Source organism: Plecotus auritus (assembly GCF_963455305.1).
Source record: "Plecotus auritus genome assembly, chromosome: 3".
NCBI lineage: Eukaryota > Metazoa > Chordata > Mammalia > Chiroptera > Vespertilionidae > Plecotus > Plecotus auritus.
In genome coordinates, this window is record NC_137772.1 from 170,088,573 (window position 1) to 170,110,440 (window position 21,868).

Here is a 21,868-nt window from a genome sequence, read left to right on the forward strand (position 1 = left end):
TAGAGTGGGAACAAGGTAGAGACCTGTAGAAAATGCCAAAGCCCCAGCCAGTTTGGCTCAATGGATAGAGCATTGGCCTGCGGACTGAAAGGTCCCAGGTATGATTCTGGTCAAGGGCACATGCCCAGGCTTCAGGCTCAATCCCCAGTGTGGGATGTTCAGGAGGCAGCTCATCAATGACTCTCATCATTGATGTTTCTATCTTGCTTTCTCCCTCTCCCTTCCTCTCTGAAATCAATAAAATATATATATATATTGTTTAAAAAATAAAATAAAATTTAAAAAAGAAGAAAGAAAATGCCAAAGAACAAAGTCTTAGGTATTGAAGCCAAGTGTGCAACAAGGGGCAAGGTCTGAGCACCAGTACTAATGGACAAATATTTGCAGAGATTACATCTCTTACTGATCATAGGGGATAGCAAATATGTCCTTTATTCATGGGACAGAGAAGTGGGCAGCACTGAATCGAGCAGCTACCAAACCTGTCGAGGTAGTCTAACCTCTCAGTGCCTGGACCAAAGTAATTTGGGGCCCTCTATAAATGGGTGGAAATAGAGCAGAGGAAGTCCCTGATAACCTAAAGATAGAGAAGGCCAAGTGCAAACAATTGAGTTGCATTTTCTGTTTCCTAGGCCTTAGCCTAAAAAGAACAGAAGCTTGGGGATCCTTTCCCCCTTCCCACATGGGAGTCCATTCTGTGGGACCCTTTCCCCCTCCCCTCGTGGAAGTCTGTACTTGTTCTTCAATAAATCTCCATCTTTGATAGATTATATATATATATGAACAGAAGCTTAAAGTAGTTGGAGGGGGTATGCCCTGAGTCCTGGGAACTTACAGACCACATCTCAGGGGAGCTGTGTTTCTGGTTTTCCTCTCTCCAGTGTACTCTGGCCCAGACATGCGTGGCCTCAGACTCATCTTACCACTGGAGCTGCTGCTTTGTTGCTACCTCCTGCTGCACCCTGTGGATGCCATTTCCTATGGAAACCAGACAAATGTCCTGATGCACCTTCCCTCATCCTTGGAATCCTGGCCACCCTCCTCAGGCCCATTGCCCTGCCAGACCCTGCTCCCAAAGTCCCTGCCTGGCTTTGCCCATATGGCCCCTCTACCCAAGTTTCTGGTAGGCCTGTCACTGATGATTGCCCTGAAGGAAGCTGGCTGCCATGCTGATGTACAGGCCCTGCAGCTTCAGCTCTACCGCCAGGGGGGTATACATGCTACACAGATCCTCACCCGACATCTTCAACGGCTGGAGAAAGGCAGAAACACAGAGAGGGGAGTGTCAGTGGATGCCCTGGCCTCTGCTCTGCAGCTGTTGGCCAGGGAACAGCTGGGCCCAGAAAGGGCCCGACGCTCCATCATCCAGGACTGCGACTTGGAACAGGAGCAGGAGGTGTATAATATAGTCCAGTGGTTGCCAAAAGTGGGAACCTACTACAACCTGGGCACAGCTTTGTTTTATGCTACTCAGAACTGTTTGGACAAGGCCAAGGAACGAGGCCAAGATGGGATCATAGATCTGGGTTATGACCTTTTAATGACCACGGCTGGACTGGCAGGGGGGCCCATGGGACTAGTGATCAGCACTGCACTTAAACCTGCAGTGAAGGCTGGGGTTGAACGGTTGATCCAGTATTACCATGAGAAAGAGGCAGCCCAGCCTATGTGGTTCATTGATTGAGCGGGGACCTATGAACCAGGAGATTGCCGTTCGATTCTAGCCAGGGCATATGCCCAGATTGCAGGCTCGATCCCCAGTGTGGGGTGTGCAGGAGGCAGTCAATCAATGATTCTCTCATCGATGTTTCAATCTCTCTTTCCCTCTCCCTTCCTCTCTGACATCAATAAAAATATATATTTTTTTTTAAAGAGAGGCAAACACCCCTCCTCCAGAGACTAGCAAAGAGGGCTTGGGCAGCACCTCCATGGTGGCCCCTTTGGTGTCAGATGTAGTAAATTCAGCTCCTTACTGGGAGTGGCCCTTATTCCAGGACTATGAATATGACCCTGAGAAAGAGTTTTGGAATATAAAAGGTGGTAAACACAGAATAAATAAATCTAGTATTCTAAATCTGACAAGCTGTGTGCAGAATCCAAATTTCTGATTTGTTACGGGGAGGAAGGCAGTGCTACAAAATGTTTGGGGCTTGGAGTCAGAGGGTTTGGTTTTTAATCCAGGCTCCACTTGTTTGAGCCTCGATGATTACTAAAAACTTCTTTCTCCAAGCACAGTTATTAAAATTTCTAAGGAGGGGGGATGATGATTTTCAGTTCTATGGGTTTTGTGGAAATTAAAAAAGGAACAAGGAACCTGAAGCTTTTAGCACAGTACCATCTGTAAATAGTTCTTTTGTTATTACTTCAGCCCTCCCCTTCCGATCCCAAAATGTTGACATTCCAGTCCCACCCATTCTTGCGGAGCCCTAAGCGCTTCCACGGTCCGAGCTAGTCTCATTTCCTTATCTGCCGAGCGGGTTCTCGGAAATCAGCAGTTTCAGCCTGGGGCTATTCCATTAATTGGACTCCTCCCTCCGCAGACATGGGGAGGGGCTTGCTTGAGGTTTTCCCACCAATCGCTGGAACTGGAGGTGTGGCTTCCGCCTTGCTGGTCCCGCCCCGCGGAGAGAGAGGAGCTGTGGCGGAGCCAATGAACTCACAGCCTGGGGTCTGGGGGCGGGAGGCGCTGGTGCGGAGCTCTCGGTGGGAAAAGGAAGCCTTGACCAGAGCCACTGGAGGGAGAGGGGACTGAGACCCCCACCAGGTACGGACCCTGAGAGGGCGCGCGGGAATTGGGGGTGGAGGCGCCCTGGGAAGTGCGCCTGGCCCGGGAACTATGACCCGGTGAAATAGGCGCTGTCACCTGCTGCAACCTGATCACCCCCATCTTGTCGGTTCTAGGTCCCCAACTGTAGACCCCTTCCCCCCTCCCCCAAATTCCCCTGCAACCTCCAAGACCCGGAACTTGACATTGTTTCATTGGTTTAGTGCCTTGCCAACGCTTTTACCTTCTGGCTTGTGATACTTTTGATTCTCATTCCCCACACACACACACCCAAAAATCCATGTCTAAGGGTAAATACGATTTATCATCCTTATTTGTTATGTTAAAAAGTATAATATACAGCCCTGGCCGGGTTGCTCAGTTTGTTAGAGCATCCTCCCCATACGCCAAGGTTGCGGGTTCCATCTCCGATCAGGGCATACACAAGAAGCAACCAATGAATACATTCAATGGAACAAACATCGATGTTTCTCTTTCTCTCTTCCTAAAATCAATTTTTAAAAAAATTTTTTAAAAGAAGATAAAGCCCTGGCCAGTGTTCTCAGTGGTTAGAACGTCCACCCGCACACCGAAGGATTCCAGGTTAAGGCTCGTACCTGGGTTGTAGCTTGGATTCCTGGTGGGGCGCCTGTGGGAGGCAACCGACGGAAGTTTCTTCTTCACATCGATGTTTCTGTCTCGCTTTTCCTCTTATAAAACTCAGTAAAAACATACCCCCCACCCCCAGCCCTAGCCGGTTTTGCTCAATGGATAGAGAGTCTGCCTGCGGACTGAAGAGTCCCGGTTCCGTTCGATTCCGGTCAAGGCTACATGTTCGGGTTGCAGGCTCGGTCCCAAGTCGGGGACATGCAGGAGGTAGACAGTCAGTGGTTCTCTCTCATCATTGATGTGTTTCTGTCTCTCTCTCCCTCTCCCTTCCTTTCAGAAATCAAAAAAAAAAAAAAAAAAAAAGTACCCTCCAGCCTGGCCTGCATGACTTAGTGGTCAACCTATGAACCTGGAGGTCTTGGATGGATTCCTGGTCAGGGCACATAAATATATATATATATATATATATATATATATATATATATATATATATATATATATAAAGAAACATATCGTCAGGTGAGAATTAAAAATAAATAAGTAAAGATAGGTGATTTTTTTTTAAAGGTTTGTTTTCATATTTAAACCTCAGGGCTTGCTTGTTGCCTTACTCTTTTATTCTCTTTGTTTTTTGTTTGTTTTCCTGTTGTTTCTTTTTTAAAAAACATATTTTATTGATTTTTTTTCAGAGAGGAAGGGAGAGGGAGAGAGAGTTAGAAACATCGATCAGCTGCCTCCTGCACACCTCCTACTGGGGTTGTGCCTTCAACCAAGGTACATGCCCTTGACCGGAATCGAACCTGGGACCCTTCAGTCCCCAGGCTGACGCTCTATCCACTGAGCCAAACCGGTTAAGGCTCCTGTTGTTTCTTATATTGCCTTACTCTTTTAATACCAGCCAATTCGTTCCTTGAGAACTGGAGCCTCTTCTTCTTCTTTTTTTTAATGCAATGCAGGTATACATAGTTTAAAAAGTCAAGCATTACTAAAAGGCTTAAAGTGAAAAATAAGAGCCCCTGCCCAACCCTGTCCTTCCTCTGTTCCCAATTCCTAGAGGTAGAAAGGCAGCTCATAATTATTCATTCTGGTAGAAACAATTTCTCCCGCCCTAAATTTTTCTTTGATTTATAATAAAATCATATGACATGTTTAGACCACAGATGTGCATGTTTGTTCTTTTCTGTAAGGTTGAGGTTGCAACAAGAGTAAGTTTTAATTTTCTAAACAGACAGATGGCAGTGGGTGGGGCAAGCTAGGGAGAAAGATTCTCTGCCTAGTCTACTTGGTGACAGGCAAAAACCAGTTTTGATTGAAGTTTCTGAGTCTCTGACAAATTTGATAATACACATGAAGACTCAGAGATCAACAAAGATCATAAAAGGTGACACAGTCTTAGGGATTGAATGACCCCTTGCACAGCTTTTATTTTTATTTTTTTAAATATTTTTATTGATGTCAGAGAGGAAGGGAGAGGGAGAGAGAGATAGAAACATCAATGATGAGAGAGAATCATTGATCAGTTGCTTCCTGCACGCCCCACACTGGGGATCGAGCCCACAACCCAGGCCTGTGCCCTGACTGATAATCAAACCATGACCTCCGGTTCATAGGTCAATGCTCAACCACTGAGCCACGCTAGTCGGGCCCCTTGCACAGCTTTTAAACATCTAGAATGGAGCTCTTACTTTCTACTTGGAGAGCAGTTTATAGAGTACTAGAGGACCGATGCACTCGGGTTGGGGGGGGGGGGCGTCCCTCAGCCAACCTGTGCCCTCTCACAGTCTGGGAGCCCTCTGGGGATGTCCAACTGCCTCCTTAGGCCCGCTCCCCGCACTGCCTTAGCTCCCACCACCGCCGCTGCCCTTGCCAGCCATGAGCCCAGCTTCTGGCTGAGAGGTGCTCCCCCTGTTGGAGCGTACTGACCACCAGGGGGCAGCTCCTGCATTGAACATCTGCCCCCTGGTGGTCAGTGTGCATCATAGTGACCAGTTGTTCCACTGTTTGGTCAATTTGCATAATAGCCTTTTATTATACAGGATACTAGAGGCCCGGTGCACAAAATTCATGCACGGGTAGGGTCCCTAGGCCTGGCCGGCGATCAGGGCTGATCAGGGCTTTCTGGCTGCCAGCCGGGGCCTTCCTTCCCCAGCTGCCAGTCACCAGCCGGGGCCTTCCTTCGTTCCTTGCTGCCCCCTGGTGGTCAGTGCATGTCATAGCGAGCTATCAAACTCCCAGTCTCCCAGTCGAACTCCCAAGAGGACACTTTGCATATTAGTCTTTTATATATATATATAAATTTTATCTCTAAGGAGGTTTCAGCCCCTGATAAAGCTTTGGGGCCAGCAGGGATCATGCTGAAGTAAATACTTATGACCCACACTATCTTTAAATGCTCTAGCACAGTGGTTGGCAAACTCATTAGTCAACGGAGCCAAATATCAAGAGTACAACAATTGAAATGTCTTTTGAGAGCCGAAAACCAACTTCTGCGCATGGGCCACGAAGTTTCAATCGCACTGTACGTGCACGCCCACACGTGGTATTTTGTGGAAGAGCCACACTCAAGGGGCCAAAGAGCTGCATGTGGCTCACGAGCTGCAGTTTGCTGACCACTGCTCTAGCATAAACAAATACAAACAGCTGAAACCAGTTTGGCTCAGTGGATAGAGCGTCGGCCTGTGGACTGAAAGGTCCCAGGTTCGATTCCGGTCAAGGGCATGTACCTTGGTTGTGGGCACATCCCCAGTGGGGGGTGTGCAGGAGGCGGCTGATCGATGTTTCTAATTCTATCCCTCTCCCTTCCTCTCTGTAAAAAATCAATAAGATATATATTTTTTTAAAAATACAAACATATCTTATATATAAAAGCCTACGCGACCAGTTGACTGTTCGATCAGTCAACCGGTAGCTATGATGCACACTGACCAGCAGGGGGCAGACACTCAATGTAGGAGCTGCCCCCTGGTGGTCAGTGCACTCCCACAGTGGGAGCGCCGCTCAGCTGACCAACAGGCACCAAACGCCGGGGTCATGGCTGGAGAGCGCGCACTAATATTGCCTTAGGACGGGCACATGGAGACCACAGCGGAGTGGCAGTGAACCTACCAAGCGGTGGTGGCAGCAGGCAGGCGCAGCAGGACCGGGATGAGCAAGAGCAACGCGGCGCCTGGCCCAGGCTTGGACTCCTCCCCAGCTGCCTGCCACTTCGCCACTACTCCATCCCTTGGGGGATATAGGACTTCTGGTTTCGGCCAATCCCCACAGACCAGGCCAAGGGACCCCACCAGTGCATGAATCCGTGCACCGGGCCTCTAGTAAATTTATAATAAACTAGAAGCCCAGTGCACAAATTTGTGCACAGGTGGGGTCCCTCAGCTTGGCCGGCGATCTGGGCCGATTGGGGCCAGCTGGCCAGGGGGAGGGACTGCGGGAGATTGGCCAGCCAGGGGAGGTTGGCTGTGGGAGTGCACTGACCACCAGGGGGCAGCTCCTGCATTGAGCATCTGCCTCCTGGTAGTCGGTGCATCATCATAGCAACTGGTCAACGGGTCGAGCGGTTGACCAGTCATAATGATCACAGGCTCTTATATATATAGATGTATTGGGGGAGATAGATTTACAAATGATAGAAACATCATTAATGTTTGTTGAAGATGAAGGATTGGTACATGGACGATCCTTGTACTATTCACTATACTTTGGTGTGTGTTTGAAAACTACCATTAAAACAAAAAGGAGCTCTTAAATAGTACTCCCTGGAAGAATATGTACCAAACTAATAATATTGGTTTCTGGAGAGGAGGGGAAGAGACCAAGATTGGGAGTGGGGGTCTATGTCTCTCTCCCCATCCCTTCCTCTCTGAAACCAATAGACACCCCCTTTTTTTCTTACCTGTATAATTAAAGACATTTTTAATATGTAATAATAAAGTATCATGACACTGTGGGTGATTTAGTCCAGCAAACTCTACAATTGGGAACCTAAATCCTTCAGACTCGGATCCCAAATGGCGCAGTGGGAGATGCTGCAGAATCTCGACAGCCCGTTTCAGGATCAGCTGCACCAGCTCTACACAAATAGCCTCCTGCCGGTGGACATTCGACAGTACCTGGCTGTGTGGATTGAAGACCAGAACTGGTGAGGCTCTCAGAAAGCTGGGTGGTGGGGAATGAGGAAAATGGGTTCTTTTTTCTGAGCCCCTAGGATCCTGTAGACACCGATGGCAGGATGGGTTAGAAGGCCTGAAGATTATAGCAACCCTGCAGAGATACTAATCTTTGTCATTCCTGGTCTCCAGGCAGGAAGCTGCGCTGGGCAATGATAATTCCCAGGCTAATATGCTCTTCTTCCACTTCTTGGATCAACTAAACTCTGAGTGTGCCCGCTGCAGCCAGGACCCCGAGTGCTTGTTGTTACAGCATAACTTGCGAAAATTCTGTCGGGACATTCAGGTACTGGAGGAGTGGCAATAACAAAGTAGGAATGGGAGCTGTAGAGTACAGCTCTGGGTATAGAACAGGACCTGGAGGTGCAAAGGGACAGGGGCAGACCTGGGGAAAGGGGAACAGAGTCTGGATGTGGGGGATCGCTGGCAGAGAGAAGGTCAGTATTTAGATGAACCTGTTGGGAAAAGACTAGGGTTTATGGACCAGTGGTGAAAGAGGGAAGGGCTAGGGACCCTGAAGGAGGAGAAGGATTGCATCACTGATGGGAGTGTTCATTGAAGGCAGTTGAATGGGATCAATCTTCTCTCTTTGCCTCCTGCAGGCCTTTCCCCGGGGCCCTATCCAGTTGGCTGAGATGATCTTTAATCTCCTTCTGGAAGAAAAACGAATTCTGATACAGGCTCAGAGGGCTCAAGTGGTGAGAGCAGTTTGCTGATGATATGGAAAGCCCCTGGAGTGGAGGGGCCATGGAAAGGACTCAGGAAATTTGTCTCAGAATAAGATCCCCAAGTAGCCTGTTGTATAATTTCAGGACTGGACTTTAGGGATGAAAGGTCAGAGTTGAATGTGCTCAGAGCCTCTTATTTCAGGATCAAGAAGAGCCAGCCCTCGAAGCACCTGTACAGAGCCAGCAGCAGGACATTGAATCCCGGATCCTGGAATTAAGGGCTATGATGGAGGTTGGTAGATGTGGCAAGAGTCAGGGTGGGCAGGATTCAGCCTGCCTCCTGCCACAAAAGCAGCCTCATCTGGGTCTCCTCCCCTCTACAGAAGCTGGTGAAGTCCATCAGCCAGCTGAAGGACCTGCAGGATGTCTTCTTCTTCCGATACAAGACTCAGGCCCCAGGTAGGAAGCACATTGTGGGCTGGGAGAAGGACAAGTTCCTGCTGGAAGGCCGAGGGTAGAAGAGAGCAGCAGGGAAAAGTCCCAGTAAACAGTAATCACCTTTGGCTACACCTCACTGGCTATAGTTCTGCTGCCATGCAAAGCTAGAAGGGCGAGGGTCTGTTGTGGGGGTTGGCTAGAGGTGTGGCTGAGGGACAGCTAGTGAATGCTAGAGTAGATAGAGTAGTCTTCTATTTCAAGCATGATCATTGAGAATTCGCCTGAGGGCCCAGAGGGATCTGTGCTTTGCTTTGGTTCCCCTTCCTCTCCCATCAGAATTCCCCCTTCCTGACTCTGACCGAGGTCTAGGTCAGGAAGGTGAGGGGAAGGAGCCCTAGGTCTGAGCACTTGTCTCACTTCCTGCTCCTGCCATCCAGCGAGGACATCTTCTTTGGACCCCCATCAGACCAGACAGCAGCAGGTTCTGCAGGAAACTCTCAATGAACTGGACAAAAGGAGAAAGGTGGGAGGCAAAGAACAGAGGGCGTGGGCAGCAGGGGACTGGGGAAAATGAGGGACCTGGGAGCCTGGGCTTTTTCGTCCCTTTATCCCCAGTTGGATGGTGGGGGATGATGGTGGGAGGTGCTCCACACTCACTTACATCTTTCTTAGGAGGTGCTGGATGCCTCCAGAGGACTGCTCGGCCGATTGACTACCCTAATTGATCTACTGCTGCCCAATTTGGAGCAGTGGAAAGCGCAGCAGCAGAAAACCTGCATTGGAGCCCCCCCAGATGGAGGGTTGGAACTTCTCCAGCTAGAGAAGTGGTGAGAGGCACTTCCCCACCCTCATGCTCACCCAGTCCTAGTCCTAGCCACCATACTGTGCCTTGTAATGTCCTGTCTACGGTTAAGAGGTATTGCTTTCCTAATCTCTGCTCCCCCCCAGAAGGATCCCAGCTCCCTTATCTGACTACAACTGTACTCTGCTCTTCATTCTTGCTACCCAGAGCCCTTAATTTTTGGACATTACTTTTTAAAAAATATATATTTTTATTGATTTCAGAGAGGAAGGGAGAAGGAGAGAGAGAAACATCAATGATGAGAGAGAACCATTGATCGGCTGCCTCCTGCACACCCCCTACTGGGGATCGAGCCTGCAACCCCAGGTATGTGCCCTTGACTGGAATTGAACCTGGGACCCTTCAGTCCACAGGCCGACTCTCTATTCACTGAGCCAAACCGGCTAGGGCAGCAGAGCCCTTCATTTTTAATCACCTGGGAAATATACTACTTTTGTTTGTGCAGTGAACATAATGCAGAAAAAGAGAAAATTACTTATTACCTTACTACCCAGATGTAGCTACTATAACATTATTAAACAAAAATTGAGCCCTAGCCAGTTTGGCTAATTTGGAAGAGTGTCAGTCTGCAGACTGAAGGGTCCCAGGTTCGATCCTGGTTGAGGGCACATGCCTGAGTTGTGGGCTCAATCCCCAGTGTGGGGCATGCAGGAGGCAGCCAATCAATGACTCTCTCTCATCATTGATGTTTCTACTTCTCTGTCCCTCTCCCTCCCTCTCTGAAATCAATAAAAATATATTAAACATAGTAATAATAATTTAAAAAATAAAAGAGAAAAGAAAGAAAAAAATCAACCATCTGTTTAACCTAATCATGCAGAGATAGGTACCCTCTGTTTATGCTTTTGCATACTTTTTCCAGATTTCCCCTATGCATATATACAAAAATACATCTATTTTAAGCAGAAGTCAAATCATATCCTATCTAGACTATTGTAATTTTTTTAAACTTAATATTTGTGGATATTTTTCCATGTTAAATATTTGAGCCTATATCATTATATTTAATGGTTGCATAGTATTTCATTATGTGTATATGTCATAATTTATTTTTTAAATATATTTTTATTGATTTTTTACAGAGAGGAAGGGGGAGGGATAGCGAGTTAGAAACATCGATGAGAGAGAAGCATCGATCAGCTGCCTCCTGCACACCCCCCACTGGGGATGTGCCCGCAACCAAGGTACATGCCCTTGACCAGAATCGAACCCGGGACCCTTCAGTCCCCAGGCCGACGCTCTATCCAGTGAGCCAAACCGGCTAGGGCGCCATAATTTATATACCTAATAACCAAATGTTTCTAATTTTCTATGACAAATAACAAAGCTATGAATTTCCTGGTACATTTATCTTTGTCCATTTGTCTGATTATTTTCTTAGGATGTATCTTAGAAATAAAATACTATAAAATGTATGCACACTTTTTGAGGCTTTTTAAAAAATAGTTTCAAACTACTATCCCAATTTGTTTGCTTATATATAGTATGTGATTGTTTTCCTGTTACTAAATATAGTTTTTTAACAGAGACAGTAAACTATAGAAGTCAAAAGTATGAACTGTGCAGCCAGACTGCCTTGGATTACATATAATTTTATTCCTTACTAGTTTTATGACCTTGAGCAAGTTGCTTTCGCTTAACTTTTCTGTGCCTCAGTTTTATCAGCTGTAAAATGGGGATAATAATAGTATCTACTAAATAGGGTTGTTGTAAGGATTAAATGCATTTTGTGTGTAACGCTCTTAAAATAAATAGTATATATCAAGCATCATATGAAAGTTAGCTTTATTATTTCATCTTTTACCAGTTTTAATGTGAAAGTGGCTTTGAGTTTCATTTCTTGGATTATGAATCATGTTGAATAATCAATGCTTCCTGGATTCTTTTTTTTTTTGGTCCCAATCAGTTTTAATTCTCCACATAGTTAAAGGGGGGCTCTTAGAGCCTGTTTGGGGGCTTCAGCAAACTCATGGATTCTCTCTCTCTTGGGTTCTATCACTCAGGTTCACAGATGGAGCAAAGCTATTGTTTCATCTGCGGCAGCTGCTGAAGGAACTGAAGGACTTGAGTCAACTGGTTAGCTATCAGAATGACCCTCTGATCACAGGGGTGGACCTTCAGGAGGCCCAGGTCACAGAATTGCTACAGCATCTGCTCCACAGGTTTAGAGGCCATGGAGGGACCTCGAGGGAGGGAAGGAACAGGGGAGCCATTCTTACAGATGCTGAGCTATAGAGTCTCTCCACTTCTCTCTTCCCAGAGCCTTTGTGGTAGAAACCCAGCCTTGCATGCCTCAGACTCCCCATCGACCCCTCATCCTCAGGACTGGGAGCAAGTTCACTGTCCGAACAAGGTTGGCATTTCAGAATTCATTCCTGATTCATTTTTCCAGACCTGGCACTGTTCGATTTCTGGCTTTAAAGATCTTCCCACTTTTGGCTGTTCCTTCTCTTTTGTCCCCCCTCAATCAATCTACCTCTTCTAATCTCTTCCCTTATCTTTTTCAAACATCTGGTCTATTTGGGAGTTGAGATTGACCACTTTCTCCATCCACCTCTCTCCTCCCCAGGCTGCTGGTGAGGCTCCAGGAAGGCAGCGAGTCACTGACTGCAGAAGTCTTTATTGACAAGTAAGTTGGAGCAGGTGAAAGGTGGGACCAAAGAGTGGCCAGGATGTGGGCTGAGGTGTGGGCAGAGGAGACACCTCCTTTTCCCGAAGGCTCTGGGGCTGTGTTCTTCCCCCTTTCATTCCTACCTCATAGAAATAACAATTCATCCCTTTTGTTGAGCACCTGCTATGTGACATGCAGCTTGTCAAATACTCACTTAATTGTCTAGAAACCCTATGCGTTAGCTGTTATCAATGCACCATCAGACGAGAAAACAAGCTCAGCGAGATGATGTGTCTTGAAGGCCACATAGCTAGTGAGCTGCAGATTTGGGTTTCAACTTAGGTCTGTCTGATCCCAAAGACCACATTCCTAATTTCTATGCTGTTTTGCTTCCCAGTGACTTTATTTTATTTTGTTTCTTTTCAGGCATCCTCCTCAATCACAAGGGTAGGTACCTGACAAAAAAGCTGCAAACCTTTGTGCATTGCGTGAGCTGCACAACCACATGTGGCAGCCCTGATGGGGCACAGACAGGAGAAGGTTGATTTGGGTGGCATATAAGCAGAGGGGAGATGGAGAGATCTGAAATGAAATGGAATTTTTGTTGTTTTCCTGCTGAATTTTAGAATAACTCTGTTCCTGTCCTTCTTATATTTTCTTCCTCCTGGAACAGCTTCCGGAAGTTCAACATTCTGACCTCAACCCAGAAAACTTTGACCCCCGAGAAAGGGCAGAGTCAAGGCTTAATTTGGGACTTCGGCTATCTGGTAAGAGGCTAGTAGCTTATATTTCTAATCTAATAGAATAGGCTGGGGCAAGTGCCCAGGCCTTGGGAAGTCTTGTGGGCAAAACGGGTTCCAGGGATGCTGGGTCCCTCCTCTGGCATTCTCTCTCCTTCCCCTCAATTCACAGACTCTGTTGGAGCAACGTTCAGGTGGTTTAGGAAAGGGCAGCAGTAAGGTGAGGCCTGGACAGAGGGTTGCGGGGCAGGAGGAACATGCCCCAGGGCCCTCTGCTCATGGCTGTGGCTGTCCCAGGGTCTGCTGGGTGTGACAGAGGAACTGCACATCATCAGCTTCACGGTCAGATACACCTACCAGGGACTGAAGCAGGAACTGGAAGTGAGTGAAAACGGAGGCAGGGAGAGATGAAGCAGGGTTGGAGAGGGCATAAGGAGGGGTAACAGAAGCCTCTCAGGTGAAATATTGCCCCTTGCCCCACCCAAATGTCTGCAGCTAGAATCCCCACAGCCTCCGCTCTGACTCCTGTCTTCTCCCCAGACAGACACCCTCCCTGTGGTGATTATTTCTAACATGAATCAACTCTCCATCGCCTGGGCCTCCATTCTCTGGTTCAATCTGCTCAGCTCAAACCCTCAGGTAGGAGGTGGGGCCAACAGGTGAAGGGTGGTGAGGAGGGTGTGGCAGCTTGGTGTGAGGGTGCTGCTCTGAGCCATCCTGTCCTCTTCCCATACCTACAGAATCAGCAGTTCTTCTCCAGCCCCCCAAAGGCCCCCTGGACCTTACTGGGCCCTGCGCTCAGTTGGCAGTTCTCCTCCTACGTTGGCCGAGGCCTCGACCAGGACCAGCTGAGCATGCTGAAGGACAAGCTGTTTGGTACGGACCTCCTTTCCTGTCAGCCCCAGCCCTCTGTCCTTCCCACCTCAGCAGCCCTGGCCTTGCCTCCTCCCATCATCTAACGGGCTTTCTGTCCACAGGGCAGAACTCTGGGAATGAGGGTGCATTGTTGTCCTGGGCCAACTTCACTAAGGTAACACCCTGCATCCTGGGCAGCCAGATCCTAGCCCCAATCCAAACCCCGCCCCTCCCCCGTCACTCCTTCCCCACACCGAGGGCAACTCCATATATCATCCTGCTTTTCCATTCCTCCTTCAGCGAGAGAGCCCGCCTGGAAAGCTACCCTTCTGGACATGGTTAGACAAAATTCTGGACCTGGTACATGACCACCTGAAGGATCTCTGGAATGATGGGTAAGACCTTGGTCAGCCTCCCTCTCCCTAGACCAGCTGCCTTTCTCGGCTTGAGTGGGCTCTGTGCGCCCTCATGTGGCAAATAGGGAGAGAGAGCAAAAACCGGGTCAAGGTCACCCCCCCCTCACATTTGCAATAATAGTTAGAGCCAGTATTTGTCAAGCATCTATTGTGATCCAGAGCCTGCTGGGTACGTTCATGAATTCTCTCGTGTAACCTTACAACCATGCTGTGTGGGGGGTGTTGCCCCTCATGTCAAGTGAGGAAACGAAGGCTTAGAGAAATTAAAGGGGCTGAGTCAGGATTCAAAGCTGGGCCTGTCTGACCCCAAGCCTGTGCTCTTTCCACCACACTGCCTGCCCATTTGTACGGCACGTTGCCTTTTACAAGGTGTTTTTCATCTGTATAAACTCACTGAATCCTCACACCTCTTCCAACCCTGGGAGGTGGATATTGTCAGTGAAGCGAAGTGACATGGCCATAGTGGAAGAGTCTGTAAGTGGCAGAGCCAGGGAAGAAACCTGGCTCCCTCTCCCTACCCAAGGAAGCAGGGAGGCAGGAGGGCCGCTCAGCTGCTTTCTCTGCTCCAGGCGCATCATGGGGTTTGTGAGCCGGAGCCAGGAGCGCAGGTTGCTGAAGAAGACCGTCTCTGGTACCTTCCTACTGCGCTTCAGTGAGACATCGGAAGGCGGCATTACCTGCTCCTGGGTGGAACACCAGGATGATGGTCAGCTGCTCCGCCCTGCTGCTCCCACAGCTCCTCCTTCCTGCCCCGCTGCCTGTGCTCGGCTTCCCTGGCTCCGTCCCGAACCCCTCAGCAGGTCTGGGAGTAGGCAGGCAGAGTGGGGAGCTCCCGGGCCCAGCCTCCTCTCTCAAGCCTGCCTATTCCAACATCCACTGTCCAGATAAGGTGCTCATCCACTCTGTGACGCCCTTCACCAAGGAGGTGCTGCAGTCGCTCCCGCTGACCAAAATCATCCGCCACTACCAGCTGCTCACTGAGGAGAACATACCCGAGAACCCACTGTGCTTCCTCTACCCCCGGACCCCCCGGGATGAAGCTTTTGGGTGCTACTACGAGGACAAAGGTGAGTCGCTGACTGACTTCACTGGTAGATTACAGGCATCCACAAATCCCACTCCTTCCTTACCAACATGCAGAGAAGTTAAGGGATTTGTTCGTGGGACACTGCTAATTAATAAGGAGATATGACTGTCACGACATCGGTCTGTATCTCATCACTAACCTCCCTGCCTCTGTGTACGTCCCCCCGACAGTTAATCTCGAGGAGCAAAGGAAGTACCTGACACGGAAGCTCATTGTGGTCTCTAACAGGTGCGATGTGAACTCTGTGGCCATCCTCCCCAACCCCTTTTGCTGACATAGTAAACCAGCCTGTCCAAGTCCAGTCTCCCTGGCCTTCTCTCCTCCTCACCCACACGCTCCAGTCCTCTAGGTTTTTCCTGCTCTTCTACGCTCTCTCTTCTCTATTTTCCTGCTGCCCTCCTTCAGCTGTCTCCACAGAGGTTCCCTGATAATAATAGTCATAAACCCTGATGTTAATGGACATCTGATTGATGCCAAACATGGTACTAGATACTTTTATAACATTTTTTAAAAAATTAAGCTCTGCCCTAGCCAGTTTTGCTCAGTGGATAGAGCATTGGCCTGCGGACTGAAGGGTCCCGGGTTCAGTTCCAGTCAAGGGCACGTGCCTGGGTTGTGGGCTCGGTCCAATGTGCAGGAGGCAGTCAATCAATGATTCTTTCTCATCATTGATGTTTCTATCTCTTTCTTCCTCTCCCTTCCTCTCTGAAATCAATAAAAAAAATATTTTTTAAAAAAATAATCCTTATGAGAATCCATATGAGTAGGTAATAGGAACAAGAATATTTAATGAAAGTTTATTATATACAAGGCACTGGGCTAAAACTTTGTGCTCATTTTCTCATTTACTGAATTTTCATAGTAGTCCTGTGAGGCAGACCCTGTTATTACTGTCTTCAGCTGAGGAAACAGGTTTAACATAGTAAAGTGGCATGCTCAAGGTCCAGGGCTACGAAATGATCCGGTCTGTCAGATTCCAAAGCCTTGCTTTTAACCAGCCTCCTGCCTCTCAAATATTATTAGGTATTGTTCCCATTTTACAGATGATAAATCTGAGAAAATGCCCAGATCTAAGCTCCTCCTGGGAGAGGAGGCTCAGAGAAGTTAGTTAACTTGCCTAAGGTCACCCAGCAGGTAAATGATAGGATTCAAACTCTTGTAAGCCTGACTGATAGGATTCAGACTCTGCAAAGCCTGTGTTCTTTGTTTGTAATTGATTTTAGAGAGAGCTAGGATGGGAGAGAGAAAGAAAAAAAAAACACACAGAGAAACAACGATTTGCTGTTCCACTTATTTATGCATTCATTGGTTGACTCTTGTATATGCCCTGATCAGGGATTGAACCCACAGCCTTGGCATATCGGGACGACGCTCTAACCCAGTTACCTGGCCAGGGCAGAGCAAAGCCTGTACTCTTAACCCCTCTGCTCTATTATATTCTTAGATTAGAGAAGTAGTCTCTGCTTGCTCTACCATTCCCCAGTTCACCTAAACTGCTGAGTACTCTCCTTTGTCTGTGTTGGGATATCCAGACAGGTAGATGAGCTGCAACAACCGCTGGAGCCTAATCTGGAGCCAGAAGTGGAGTCATTAGAGCTGCCCCCGGAGCTAGCACCAGGGCCTGAGCTAGGGCTAGGCCTGGAGTTGGAGCCACTGCTAAAGGCAGGGCTGGATCTGGGGCCGCCACCGGAGCCCATGCTGGAGCCCACACTGGACGTGGTATCACCAAGAATGCCGGACCTGGGACCAGAACTGAAGCTGGAGCCTCTTCTAGAGCCTATTTCACAGCCCGTGCCAGAACCAGAGCCGGATTTGCCCCATGATCTGAGACACTTGAACACTGAGGAAATGGAAAGTAAGTGATGAGATGGGGCTGGGGAAAAGGGGATGCCTCCCCTTTCCCAGCTCCCCTCTCTCACCCATTACAGAAAATGCCCAGACCTAAGCTCCTCCTGGGAGAGGAGGCTCATTTCCTGTATGATTCCTTTACTAGGAAATGTACACACCCCAACCCCTGCCCTCACTAAGTGCCCCCTCAGGCCCTGTCCAGGCCTCTGCTACCATCTCCCTCACTTTCCTTGCTGGGTTGGGAACTCCTTACCTAAGATCAGGGCCTCACGTCTTTCTCTGGACTTCCCAGTCTTCAGAAACAACATGAAGATTGAAGAAATCATGCCAAACGGCGACCCACTGTTAGCTGGCCAGAACACCGTGGATGAGGCGTGCATCTTCCACCACAGCCATTTCTTCACAGATGGGCCCTTGACTCCTTCTGACTACTAGGAACTATGTTTCCTCTCTTCTTTCTATATCTTTAACCCACACTAATCCCTACATCATGGTGTTGCTCTCCCAGGATGGGGAATCAGGCATGTGCCCCTTCTAAACTGGGTTAACGGCCTGATTTGAAGTATAATATGGGTTAGAAGAGGGCACCAGTGAACCAGAACAGATGTTGGCCATAGCCCTAAGTAGGATCCTGGAGGCTGCCTGCTGTGCTGGGAGGTGTAGCGGTTTTAGGAACAGGCCAGGACAGTTAGGAGGTACTTGGAGGCTCAGAGAAGTCGCTTCTTTCCAGTATGGAAGAATTTCAAAATTTTAGTAGCTGGTTAAGACTAACCTGGCGCCCACTAGCATTGGCCCTCAGTGCGGAACTGACACATGGCAGGACTCCATTTCTCCCTCATGTCAAAGATGACCTTCTCCTTTCTTCCTCCCCTCACTCTTGTCCTAAGTTTCCTCTTTTCCTACAGGGACTGAGAGCTTTCTGCCTCAGCCACACTGTGAAGCTCCCCTCTGATGAAGGAAGTAGGAGGCAGACCTCCTCTTCTCCTCTTCTTACCGATTCCACCCCCCCACTCCCCCCAGAGCCAGGGCTAGGCCTGGAGGTAGAGCCATTACTAAAGGCAGGGCTGGACCCGGGGCCTTTAGCAGTGGCCACATCCATTCCTCCCCTGGAAACCGATCCTACCAGCCTAATGTGCCTGTGAAGCTTTGCACAATAACTAATTCTGCCTAGTCTCCACTTTCCCAATGCTTAGGAGACCAGGGATGTACGCTAGCTGGGAATTCAGGAACTGCTTTTTATAGTATAGATTGGTATGTTTACAGAGGAAGAGAAGCCCTGGGTGGGTCTTAGATATTTCTCTATTAAGATGTCATCCCTTTCTTTTGTGCAATATACCTAAAAAGACTGTTTCTATTCCTTGGGCATGGACCTGGGCAAAGATCAAGTTCCTGGAACTTAGGACCTTGAAGTGTATCATGAGCTCTGGACAACCTCCCACCTTAGCCATTCCCAGGAAACCCCAGGACAACTGCCATTGCTCTAAGATGTGCTTCTAGTAAACCTGAGATGTAAATGAAAGTGAGGCCTTCTACACGCGGCTGTTTCCTGCCTGGTATGTTAGAGCAGCGGCTTTCAACCTTTTTCATCTCATAGCATATATAAACTAATTACTAAAATTTTGCAGCACACCAAAAAAAATTTTTTTTGGCCGATCTGACAGAAAAATAGGTATAATTTTGATTCATTCATACAGGATGGCTATTGTTGTGTTGGTTGTTGTCATTTTTTTTATTTGACAGTCTAAGGAAAAAGAGGTCAGTGCTCCTGAATAAAGTTAGGTATTGTATATTTAAAAAATGTTTTGGGACACTGGTTGAAAATCGTGTGTTAGAGGAACAGTACTATTGAGAGAGTCCCATCTGAGCAGAAGTGGCTAATAAACTTTGTGCTGACCTAGAAGTGTTTCCTCTTTGATCTTCTTTATTTCTCTTCTCACAAAGACTAATGTTCTTGAAAACACCAACAGGCCATGTAGGATCAAGGTCAGCAAAGCACGGCATGTCTTCCACCCACCCCAGTATGCCCCTCTTGTCATGTTTCTTCTTACTTCCCTGTTTGGAGCAACCTTTCCTGACCCTTAGATTCTTCCAGGGGGATGTAAGCTATATATGAGTGTGTGTAAGGGATGGGGTGTTATAGAATTAGCCCACTGTTCCTCAGCAGGTTGGTGCCAAAGCCAAATTTTAAACCTGGGTCTGTCTGACTCCAGAGCCCATGTTTCTTATTGATATTGTGAAGATGGAGAAAGGAAGCAAAATAATCACTAGAACCTTTCCATACTCTTTCTGTCAAAGGTAGCTTAACTCCCTTGGGGTAATCAAACTCCCTTCTGAAGGGGCCCACAGATACCCATTGAGGGAGAATCCCATTAGTTTGGGGGATTTACCTTTATCTTCCTGGAATGCCCTTTCTGCTCAAACAGCTCTGACTTTTGATCCTGCAGTGATTGGGATTCCCATCTTTGGTTAAATACACTCTTGGCCAAGAAAGCAGGGAAGGAGGCACAGGGTCAGGGAGCAAGAGAGGTGTCCCATGTCTTAATCTCATCCCCTTGTAATCCCTTTCATCTTGCTTAGCCACACAGGGATTAAGACCAAACAGATCCCAGTTACTCTATACACCAGGGGGTCAAAAGGAAATACCTTCTCCACCATAGCCCCAGAGTAGAAGAAGGTTGTGTATTGTAGTCCCTCATCCCTGTTTTTTCATTTGTTTTCTTTTCCCCAACCAAATCTAGAAATTAGACTTAAGCATCCATATAAACAAATTTATTGAAAAAAGTAAACAAATCAGTATAAATATAATAAATAACCCTTCCCCTTAAACTGCTGCCAATAGAATAAATAATCCCAAATTTTCCCTTCCCATCTAATAAATACTCAGCATGTCCTAGGTCAGCATCATAAATCTGCCAGTACTGGTAATTTTTCAACACATGCAGGTCCCATTAGAACTAATGAACTGATTCACTTGCTGCCTCAGCCGGTAAGTTCATCTTAGCCGTGAAGATCTGGAGGCCATCCTTATGCTGTTGGCTTTAGGGGCTCAGGGTTGCTGCTCCATGGGCAAAGACCCGGGCAGCTACAGCCACAAAGGCCTGGAGGCTGCGAAGGATCTTAGGGCGGAGAAGGAGCCGCTGCCATGGTTGGCTGGGCCTGGGGCTGGGAGTCTGCTCAGTCGCCCAATGGTGCCCCTTGGTCTGAAAGGACACAGGACACGATTAGAGAGGCCTCTAGATCCTTCATCACCACCACCACCACCCTAGTCTGTCAGAGACTGCGAGCTGCCGTGCTCCAGCCCCCTAACTCATACCTGCAAAAGCTGCCTGAGACCCAGGAGAGAGGCGTGAAGCTGGCTCACAGGGCCATCAGGGAGTAGAGAAGGCTCCCCTGTGAAAATGTCTGAGCCCAGCAGCTTCTCGTAAAAAACCAGGCCCTGGTGGATCCTTTGCAAGCAGGACTGGGAAGAAAAAGCAGTGAGAGAAAACTAACCCCCCCTAGTCCGTTCCCCAAAGACCCCTCCAGTTCTTTGCCTTTCCTAGACGCAGCTGTGTCCCCACAAACACACATTAAGATCCTAACCCCTGATGTGATGATATTGGGAGGTGGGGCCTTTGGGAGGTGATTAGGTCATGAGGATGGAGCGCTCAGGAATGGGACTGGGGTTTATAAAGAGACCCATGGAGCTGCCTAGCCACTTCTGAGAGACAATCGGGAAGAGGGCCCGCACCCAACCATGCTGGTACCCTAAGCTCCTTGGGTGTGGACCTGGGTAACTTTATTTTTCGCAGCCTCCAGAATTGTGGAGAAATTTCTGTCCTTTATAAACTGCCCAGTCCATGGTATGTTGTCACAACAGCCTGAATGGACAAGGACAGATGTAACTTCTACTAATTCACCAGGTGCTCAGACAGGTCCCCATCCCTTCCTTGTGGCCCAGCCTCATCTTAGTACCTGACTGTTGTCACGGAGACCTTGGGGATCACAGCCGTCCTCACACTGGATGTGGGGAACATCATTTGTCGACTCATCTTCCTCTTCTCCTACTTCTCTTGGTAGATCCTGGAATGGAGCAGAAGCATAAAAATAAGTACTTTCACACCCCATGTGGACTCAGGCCCATGACTCTCCCAGGAGCCCCACTTCCCTGTCCTCTCACTCCCTGATGGCCTTCAACCCTCCAGCTCCCACCAAGGCCAAGGCCACAGAGTCTTCCACGTCCCGCAGCCTTGGAGAGCGTGGAGAGGCTCCTGCCTAGGCACAGAGGATGCCACTCACCACATGTCCCGTTGGCGGATGTGCACTCCAGGCCAGCGTGCAGAGCTTCTGTGAGAGCCGCTGGCACTGCGCCCAGGCAGGGCTGCTGCTTGTAGGCACAGCCTGGCCCTGAGTGGTCCAGCATGTCAGCAGCAGCAGCAGTGTCACGGTTCTGCTCCCCAGCATCTTGGTGCCTGCTTCTCAAATCTGGCTGGCTCTGTGCCTTGCACCAGTCCTTGTGGAATCTCTGCCCACTTCCCCCTGTTCAGAGCCTGATTCTCTCTGTTCTGTGCGTCTCTGGTTTGGCTTCCTCTGTTCACTGAGGTTCTCAGCTGCTTCCCTTATTTTTCTCTCCTGAGTCCCTTTTTAAGGTCCCTGCATTGTAACACCCGCCCTTTATACTAGCAGGTGACTCACAGCAGGTGGGATTCCCCTCCCTGCATCACCCCCGCTGTGGAGAGCCCAGGTAAGCAGCCTCAGCTCCAGGGGAAATGACTCTGTGGTTGCTGTGGCTGGAGGCCTGGGATAGGACATATGTGTAATGCTC

The 21,868-nt window shown here is 48.5% G+C and overlaps 3 protein-coding genes across 3 annotated transcripts; 2 read left to right on the forward strand and 1 right to left on the reverse strand.

The window, feature by feature from the left end:
* Nucleotides 1–889: 889 nt before the first annotated feature.
* APOF (apolipoprotein F) lies at nt 890–2,311 on the forward strand. The gene has a single exon (XM_080663116.1). The coding sequence runs from the start codon at nt 899–901 to the stop codon at nt 1,682–1,684; it is 786 nt and encodes a 261-aa protein (XP_080519242.1). The 5' UTR covers nt 890–898; the 3' UTR covers nt 1,685–2,311.
* Nucleotides 2,312–2,655: 344 nt separating this feature from the next.
* On the forward strand, nt 2,656–18,962 carry STAT2 (signal transducer and activator of transcription 2). Its single transcript, XM_080662186.1, has 24 exons — nt 2,656–2,764; nt 7,368–7,511; nt 7,672–7,825; nt 8,142–8,237; nt 8,410–8,499; nt 8,591–8,666; nt 9,083–9,168; nt 9,318–9,472; nt 11,511–11,669; nt 11,768–11,860; nt 12,077–12,136; nt 12,545–12,565; nt 12,792–12,885; nt 13,031–13,078; nt 13,156–13,239; nt 13,399–13,497; nt 13,599–13,734; nt 13,836–13,888; nt 14,014–14,108; nt 14,699–14,835; nt 15,014–15,196; nt 15,387–15,444; nt 16,749–17,071; nt 17,357–18,962. Exons 2-24 carry the CDS (start codon nt 7,381–7,383, stop codon nt 17,497–17,499), a joined length of 2,574 nt encoding a protein of 857 aa, XP_080518312.1. The 5' UTR covers nt 2,656–2,764; nt 7,368–7,380; the 3' UTR covers nt 17,500–18,962.
* An 857-nt stretch (nt 18,963–19,819) lies between these two features.
* On the reverse strand, nt 19,820–21,507 carry IL23A (interleukin 23 subunit alpha; the record flags this gene model as incomplete). The annotated part of the gene is made up of 4 exons (XM_080662187.1): nt 19,820–20,264; nt 20,378–20,524; nt 21,019–21,126; nt 21,343–21,507. The coding sequence occupies 4 exons, from the start codon at nt 21,505–21,507 to the stop codon at nt 20,103–20,105; spliced, it is 582 nt and encodes a 193-aa protein (XP_080518313.1). The 3' UTR covers nt 19,820–20,102.
* Between the last annotated feature and the right edge of the window lie 361 nt (nt 21,508–21,868).

Coding starts and splice junctions, on each gene's coding strand:
- APOF (XM_080663116.1), top strand. CDS start 899: ATGCGTGGCCTCAGACTCATCTTACCACTGGAGCTGCTGCTTTGTTGC.
- STAT2 (XM_080662186.1), top strand. CDS start 7,381: ATGGCGCAGTGGGAGATGCTGCAGAATCTCGACAGCCCGTTTCAGGAT. Junction 7,512..7,671: donor TGGATTGAAGACCAGAACTG/GTGAGGCTCTCA, acceptor CCTGGTCTCCAG/GCAGGAAGCTGCGCTGGGCA. Junction 12,137..12,544: donor GCAGAAGTCTTTATTGACAA/GTAAGTTGGAGC, acceptor GTTTCTTTTCAG/GCATCCTCCTCAATCACAAG.